The following is an 8,169-nucleotide window of genomic DNA, read 5'->3' on the forward strand; positions in this document are numbered from 1 at the left end:
CCAAGTACACTAACTTGACTCGCCTCTGCACAGCTTCTCCCAAGTACACTAACTTGACTCGCCTCTGCACAGCTTCTCCCAAGTACACTAACTTGCCTCTATTTCTGTCTCGCCTCTCCTTCATTTCTAGGGTTCTCAGTGGAATAGCTGCAGGTATTTTAGAGTGGGGAGTGATCCTTGGTTGTGCAGCACTGTCCCTGAATCACATGGGCCTTCTTGCCTGTGGCCCCTGGGCACTAAATATTGGTAGGAGCCTCCAGAGACCACCAGAAATGCCCAGTGCATTTCCAGACATCCTCTACCAGCCCCTGCCACTGTCTGACTCCTTTCCGTTCAACAATTGCTTTGTTCTGTAGGATGTGTAACTGTGACTGGTGAATTTAAACATTCATTGAACAGTTTCAGGAGTGACCACAGTCACTGCTTCTATTTTTAACCCTAATAAATCTGAGGGTTCACATGGTTGAGGTGTCAGCAAGGAATCACATTTTTAAAAGCCCAAATCACCAAAATGAAACATAATTCCTCTTAACGAATCCACCCACATAAACACAGCTCAGGAGCCCCTTTCAACACTTCCCAGTGCTCTTTTCCCCTTGAGGGGCCTGTCCCCCAGCCAGGGGGCTATGCTTCCTCTCCCTTATTCCTTTACCATCTCTTTCCTGTGTACATCAGCTGAGCTTCTCTGCCAGTAGGTGTGGATCTTTCCTCTAATAGGAAAAGAATCTCCAAGTAGCCCTACAAGTAGTCAGGGAAAGGCAAGGAAGACCTTGATCCCCTGTGCCAAGTTCATTTCATCCCGTTCAAAAATCTTGTATGTACAAAAATCTTCCATTTAAAAGGCATTCTTAAGCCAGCTGTGGTGGTTCACACCTGTAATCCTAGCTCTCTGGGAGGCTGAGGCAGGAGGAGTTAGAGACCAGCCTAAACAAGAGGGAGATCCCATCTCTATAAAAATAGAAAAATTAGCCAGGCACGTCATGATGGGTAACTGTAGTCACAACTACTCGGAAGGGTGAGGCAGAAAGAGCTCTTGAACCCAGGAGTCTTGAGGTTGCTGTAGGCTATGATGACACCACAGCACTGTACCCAGAGCACAGAGTAAGACTGTCTCAAAACAAAACCAATGAAGGCATTTTAATGTCTCTTGCTCTTCAAACCTTTCTGAGGTGGACAGAGGAGGGCTAATGTTCCTATTTTGCAAATAAATTGGCCTTTTAGTGATTTTCCAAAATAAAGGTAGGCACTGGCAAGTGGGAAAGAAGAAATATTGGCCATGGTTTCAGTGACTCCCAGCCTCACCACTGATAAGCAGAAGGGCTGGGATTCATCCCAGGACCATTTGTTGTTGTTTACAGTTCCTTGTTCTCTTTAGAGAATAAAGATCAAAGGGGGGAAATGGTAGAATAGAGCTGTCTTTGACCACTTCACAGACCCCACCTCCAAGCCCCCCATGCTACTTAACCTTGCCGACCTAGAAGGCTGATAGGATTCTCATTTTCTTCTAACCCTGTGGGGAGGTCTGCTCTGGCCTCTTTGTCCTGGTGCCCCACAGCTCCCCAACAGTCCATTTTCCTTGGGCTGAGACAGTCCCAGTTCTCTGGATTATAAGGTCTCTCTCTGCCCCTTTCCCTGCCACCCCCTCTGTCACAGGCCATCTGTCTCTGTACTGCCCACTGCCCACTCTTAACCCTTTTAATAGCATTGTCCTTGGGGAGAATGGTCTCCAGGGTACTTTCATAACAGGTCTGGGGGAGGGCAGGGACACCCCAGTGCTACTAAGGGGCTTAATTGAGATGGGTGTTCAGGGAGGCAGATGGCTAATATTGTATTGGGGGAGGAGTTTTCCAAGGGGAAGGGCCCTTCCTTCAGCTCCCCACTGGATGGATGGGCGAGTGTGCACACATCAGAAAGGATGGAAGGGGAAAGGGAGAGAGAGAGCAGAGAGGATGCCTTTCTAAAAATACAGCCCATCTGCATTGTGTTAGCTAGTTTCCTCGGAAACCACTGGGAACCTGAGAGCTCTGCTAAGGCTCAGCTGCAGGCGTGCAGGGACCAGTGCCCAGGCAGACAGGTGCCTCCCCACCTGGCCTCCTGGTGCGTAGGACGAGGGTTCTCCCAGGAAGCTCCACAGCTCTCGTTTAGGCTTCCAGGGGCCTGTGTGGCCAGCAGCTCCAAGCCCAGCCCAAACACGTGCAAATAAATCCTAAGCCAGACTCCAGTGGGGACCCCCACACATTCACAAGACATGGTCTTCATCTTTGTAACCATCTGGAAGGCTGATACTTCCTGCTTCCCATTCCTAGGGAAGGGAATCTAGAGAAGGTCCATAGCATCTCACAACAGCAGCCCTCCCACAAAAAGGTCCTGTGTTCTTGTGTCAGCTTCAATCAGTGGGCCTGTCATAGGGAGAAGCCAGAGAGGTGGGCAGGGGCTGGGGGGGGGCACGGGGCTTTACTCATAAGAAAGACTAGAAATAGAGTTGGAAAGGGTGGGAGGAAGGAACCAGAAGTCCATCCTTCCAGGTCAGGTGGCCGTGGTGTTATAGAATGCATACTGAGCACTGGACTCGGAGTCCAGTCCTGGCCCTATCTGGGCAAGTAATTGAACTCCTTTATTTAGTCTTCATCTCCACATCTCACTTCCTATCAGGATGAAACAAAATAGCACAAGAAAGCATTTGGTGAGCTTTGAAGTGCTTTGCAAGAACAAGGCATTATTACCATTCTTCAACTAGATAACTTTTTTAAAAAGTTTTTCCTGATTCCAGATTGTAGACTCCAGTTTTCGGTCTCCCACCCAGGGATAATGCCTGTTCACTTCCTGATGTGCAGCCTTGCAAGCTTTTTTATAGCACTACTTGTATCTTTTAGACATGGAATAATACCGCATATTTTTTCTGGAACTGCTTTTTTATTATAACACAAGAATTTCCCCACTGTATTAAATATCTTTTACTATTTATTGACCCATAATTTATCTAGTGCCCCAATGCTGGACTTCCTTTCTGGTTTTCTCTAATATAATGGCACTGTGGTGAGCATTCTTAACAGATAAAAAACCATACTTTGTCCTCTTTGGTTTCCTTAGGAAATTGCTCCAAGGGAAGGGATTGCTGAATCCAGGAGTATGAACCTTTTAGATAATTTTAATTTATTTTCACATCTTCTTTCCAGAAAGATATACCCATTTATACAACCACAAGCAATATAAAAAAGGGCCAGTTTCAGTGCATCTGCTATCTCTGCAAACTTTGCCAGTTCCATTGGCAAAAAAAAAAAAAAAAAAGTTTTAATTTGTATGAATTTCTAGATCATGGTCTTGGCTACCTTTTCTCTTGGTGCATTCTGATCTGTGCCATACTGAAATCCAAGCAATAAATGGTGATGCCAGTCCTAGAGGAATTGTGGGGTCCTGGAATCTTCTGTCTTCTTTCCCCCGCTGCTGGTTCCTACATACACACACCTGCATGTATATGTGTGAATGAGGTTCAGGGGCCCCTGGGTCCCCCAGGAACACCCAGCAATTAGGGCCTGGGACCTTCCCTCTTGAGCTGGTGGCTGCGCATAACGGGTGCTCACTCCTAAAACATCACTCTGCCAGGGCTGTCCCTTCTCTCTTTCCCTGGGACATCCTCGGGCAGGCTTTTTCTTCAGGCCTGAGGGAGAGCGCTGGCTCTGTTCCTGTCTGGCTGCTGTGTCCTCCAGAACTTCACTGTCCACTCTTGACACCAGGGGTTTCCACAGGAGAATTCTGTCTGCTTCTCAGCCTGAGTTTGGCCTCCTGACTCTCCCCCACCTGTTTCTCAATAAATGCAGAATTTTACCTGTAATTGTTGTAGGGATCATCATATGTTGCTTTTTTCTTTTCTTTTTTTGAAACAAGTTTTAACTTTTTAAAGCAAATACTACAGTGACATACCCTGAGCCAAACAGGCTGTGGGCCTTGCGAGCTAAGGGGCTTTCGCTGGTTGGCGAGGTCCCCAGAGCTGCCGCCCAGCCCTGTTTTGCACTGTCCTTCTCTGCTTGGGGACAGTCAGAAAACAGAGCCAGGGTTGTCCCCGCCGCAGCAGGCCTCAACCTCGCCCTCCCTCTCTAGGCCTCCTGCTTCACGACGTGACCATGGCCGGGCTGCAAGAGCTGAGATTCCCCGAAGAGAAGCCGCTGCTCCGGGGCCAGGATGTGACCGAGCTGGTGAGTCGCCCGTTCGAGTGTCAAGCGCGCCACCTCGTGGCCAAGAGGGAAAACCCGCGCCTTCCCTGCAGCCTGGAGGATGGTGGAGCTGACCCGTCTTGGGGTGGGCACCGCTCTCTCCGCCTTGGGAGAGTGCCTTGGGCAGCCTGAGTGCCCTCATGACTAAGACCTAGCCAGCTTTAATGTGATTTTAGCTGTTCTTGAGGTTGGAGTTGCTGCGGAACAGTTATCCCCATTTTAATGATGAGAAAACCAAGGCACAGAAAGGCAAGCCCATTTGTCCAAAGTCACAGTGCTGGTGGGGAATGAGGTGATACAAAATCCCTGGTTCTGGACAGCCACGAGCTCCGTGGGGCTACCAATGAGTAATGCCGCCTCCAGGAGGGCGGGGTGCCTCCCCAGTCTGCGGGGACCTTTCTTCATCTGTAGCCGCCTTTGCCCTTTTTCCTCTGAGGTATGAGGACGGAGTTTACCAACAGTGCTGCCAGAGGTGGTGGGATGGAGGTGCTCAGAGATTGTGATATGTCCAAAAGTCTCTGTCTGGGGAACCAGGCATAAGGTGCCAAAGTGATTTATGCCCCCACACGCTAGTGGTGATACCCCATCCACCTTCTTTTTTCCTATCTGTGTCATTGTACTGGTGGGTATGACAAATCACTGTGCCAGGACAAGTATGGGTCCTGTCCTCTGCTCATTGGATTATGCATCATCAGAGCTAGGGGAGGTCCCCAATTTAAAGATGAGGAGGCCAGGAGTCCAGCCCCCCAAATCTTCAGCACTGTTTTCTGCATCACCTCCCCAGCTTCCCACCCCAAGGTGAGCCCAACAGTAGCAAATACTGGGCCAGAGAGTGGCCAGCCAGGGCTCCAGCCCCATGAGGTCTCAGTCCTTCCCTGAGAAGGTACCGTTTTGTCTTTAAAACAGATAGGACATGGATAAGACTGATAGGACATGGATTATCTGAGGGCGACTGTCAGGATGGGGCTGGTGGGCTGCACATCACTGACTGTTGGGTCCAAAGCCTCGTCATCTCTTGCCAGGATGCCTGTAGGGGCCCCCTGCCGAGGCTTTTTGCATCTGTTTTTGCTCCATACAATTCTTTTAAAATGCATCATGCCACTTCTCTGCTTAAGGAGCCTCAGTGGGTGCCATTTACTCAGAGATGGGGCCCAGGATGTGGTCTACCCCAATTTCCCAGGCTTTCCCCCAACTCACTCCTCCCAGTCCTCCTCGAACATGCTGATCCTATTTCCCTGTCCCCACTGCCTGGGATATGCTACCCCAGAAATCTGCAGGGCCAATTCCTTGTTTTATTCAGGCCTCTGCTCAGATACCCCCTCCTCAGAGAGCCCTTCTGAGACCACTAGGTCTGATATTGACATCCCAATGTGCCCTTGAGAATAATGTACCACTGTCGACCCTGCCACACCAGCTCCTGGAGCAGAGATCTGGTTGGTTTTGTGCTCCCATGTCTCCTCAGTACCCAGCATTTAGCCTTGCATACAGTAGGCACTCACTAAAGATGTGGCTCGGGTGGAAGCCACAGATTGTGATTTTTTGAGGCATGTGAGCAAAGATTTCTTGAGAGGTTTTGGGAGGGCAGATGGTGGCTCGCAGGGGCCCCTGGATCCTATAACAAGTGTTGGAATATTCAGGTTTCAGGGCAGCAGCATGGAGATGCTGCCTGCCTATATGGGGGGTGCCTCTATCACCTAGATTGGACCCCCAGCATGTGTGCAGAGCTGAGGGCATCTTGGCCTGACCAGTCCCATGCTTCATCCACCCCCACCTCAGCAGGGCACTCAAGAGATGCCCTGCGCCCTTCTCTGCCCAGCTGGCCCTGTCCCTTGCCACTCTCCCTCACCTGATGCTGAGCACACTCCGGCCTTCTCCTGCTTCCCCCTGGGCACCTGGCTGTGCTGCAGTTCGTGTCTCACTTCGTCCCACCCACCACCAGGGCCAGAGTTTGCCACCAAATGTCCCTACCACTCCTGTGGAAACACCACACGCCCTGTGCTCTGGGGCCTGGAAGTATCTGCTTTTTCCAAAGGTGCACTAAAAGCCCCAAACAACTTCCTTGGTTCCCCCAGTGTGATGCTCCGTGCAGTCTTGTCCCTCTCTTTCTGCCTTGGAGAGCTGTTCTGGCTCTGCCTCGGGCTGTGATTCTCACAGACAGACTCTCCTTTTCCAACTGCGGAGTGTGGAAGTGCCCGCCCTTTTCACTTTTTAGAGCTGCAATTTGCCAGGTGTGAATTCTTTTGAGTGTGGGAGGAGTGAATACTTCTGTGCGTTTACCCACATCCCTCCCACCCCTCACTGGAGGCTGCCTGGTGTGTCTCTGGGAAAATCACTGATCGTCCTGCCCCCGGCCTGCGCCCCTACCCCAGCCTCCCACTCAGCACTCCTGGGCCTGTCCACCTCGTCACAGCTGGCCTCTCTCCCACCTCTTGTCCTCCAGGTGCTCACTCAGTTCCCACAGGACCTCCCAGACCTCTGAAACGGCTCATGTTATTCCCACTGTTTCTCGACTTTTTGGTCCTGGCCCTCCCACACCCTTTGTCTCCTGGGCCCCCCAACACCCTAAGAGCACACAGCACACCCTGTTATTATCTGCCTCATCCTTTTTGTCAGATTTTGTTTCTATTGAAACTGCCTCCTCCCTTCTTCTCTGAGGTAATTGCCCTCTTAAAATCTCAAGTACAATAATCTCCCACAGCTGAGTGGGGTGGCTCACATCTGTAATTCCCGTGCTTTAGGAGACTGAGGCTAAAGGGTCACTTGAGGTCTGGAGTTTGAGACCAATCTAGGCAACATAATGTGACCCTCACTTCTTTTTGTTTGTTTGTTTTTGAGACAGAAACCTCAAGCTGTCCCCCCTGTGGCATCATAGCTCACAGCAACCTCCATCTCCTGGGCTCAAGCGAGTCTCCTACCTCAGCCTCCCAAGTAGCTAGGACCACAGGCGCCCGCCACAACGCCCGGCTATTTTTTGGTTGCAGCCGTCATTGTTGTTTGGCGGGCCCGGGCTGGATTTGAACCCGCCACCTTGGGTGTATGTGGCTGGTGCCTTAGCCACTTGAGCCACAGGCGCCGAGCCGAGACCCTCACTTCTAAAAAACAATTAAGAAAAAAATTAGCCAGGTGTGCTGGTGCTTACCTGTAATCCCAGCTGCTTTAGGAGGCTGGGGTAGGTTACAGTGAGCTATGCCACTGTACTCCTGCTTGGGCGACACAGAAGACCCTGTCTCTAAAAAAAATATTGAAAAATTGAAAAACTAAATTTTTAAACATCCCCCATCTACTTCCCCAGCCCTTCTTGTGCAAGGTGTTTATTTGAGTGAGAGGATTCACCAATAAGTAGCCCCCAGCCCTGTCCCCTTCCTCGGAGGTTCCAGGAGTGGCCACCTTTCCCCTCCCTATGCCATGCAGAGCCACATAGGCCTGGGATGGACTGGTAGAGAGGACTGGGTGAGGGCAGCCTGCCTTCCCTGTGACTCAAAGCCTGGTTTTCCTCTATGGGTGTGGATTCTCAGGTTCCCCCACTTTTCCTCTAGAACCCCTAGGGTTCTCAGGTTGTCTCCACCTGCCAGACTGCAGGTGGCTGAACTTTTCCTTATTTTGAAAAAAGAAACATCAGAAATACTACTGATCTCCTTCCCACTCCTGTGACTTGGGGTTGTTCCCCTTCTTGTACATTGTAGCCCACACCCTTCTCTTGTTATCCTCCATCAACACCTGTTTCTAACTTGATGGACTCATGTATCCACATAGTTATTCCGTAGGAGGACCTGTAGCATACAGGGTCCAGGGCAGGAAGACAACACAGCCATGGGCAACACCACGCTTCTCATTTACTCCTTTAAAACACTGAGGTTTGGCTCAGTGCCTGTGGCTCAAGTGGCTAAGGCGCCAGCTACGTACACCCAAGGTGTCGGGTTCGAATCCAGCCCAGGCCCACCAAACAACAATGACAGCT

The 8,169-nt window shown here is 50.6% G+C and overlaps 1 protein-coding gene across 1 annotated transcript in view; it reads left to right on the forward strand.

Annotated features, from left to right (window-relative positions):
• Positions 1–8,169, forward strand: part of NDRG4 (NDRG family member 4) — a 43,412-nt gene that overhangs the window by 18,548 nt on the left and 16,695 nt on the right. The window contains exon 2 of the mRNA XM_023514781.1: positions 4,099–4,193. Within this exon, the coding sequence (XP_023370549.1) occupies positions 4,099–4,193 (95 nt within the window). The remainder of the gene's footprint in view (positions 1–4,098; positions 4,194–8,169) is intronic.

This window comes from Otolemur garnettii, unplaced genomic scaffold (genome assembly GCF_000181295.1).
Source record: "Otolemur garnettii isolate 467f Iridium unplaced genomic scaffold, OtoGar3 scaffold00058, whole genome shotgun sequence".
NCBI classification, from domain to species: Eukaryota; Metazoa; Chordata; class Mammalia; order Primates; family Galagidae; genus Otolemur; species Otolemur garnettii.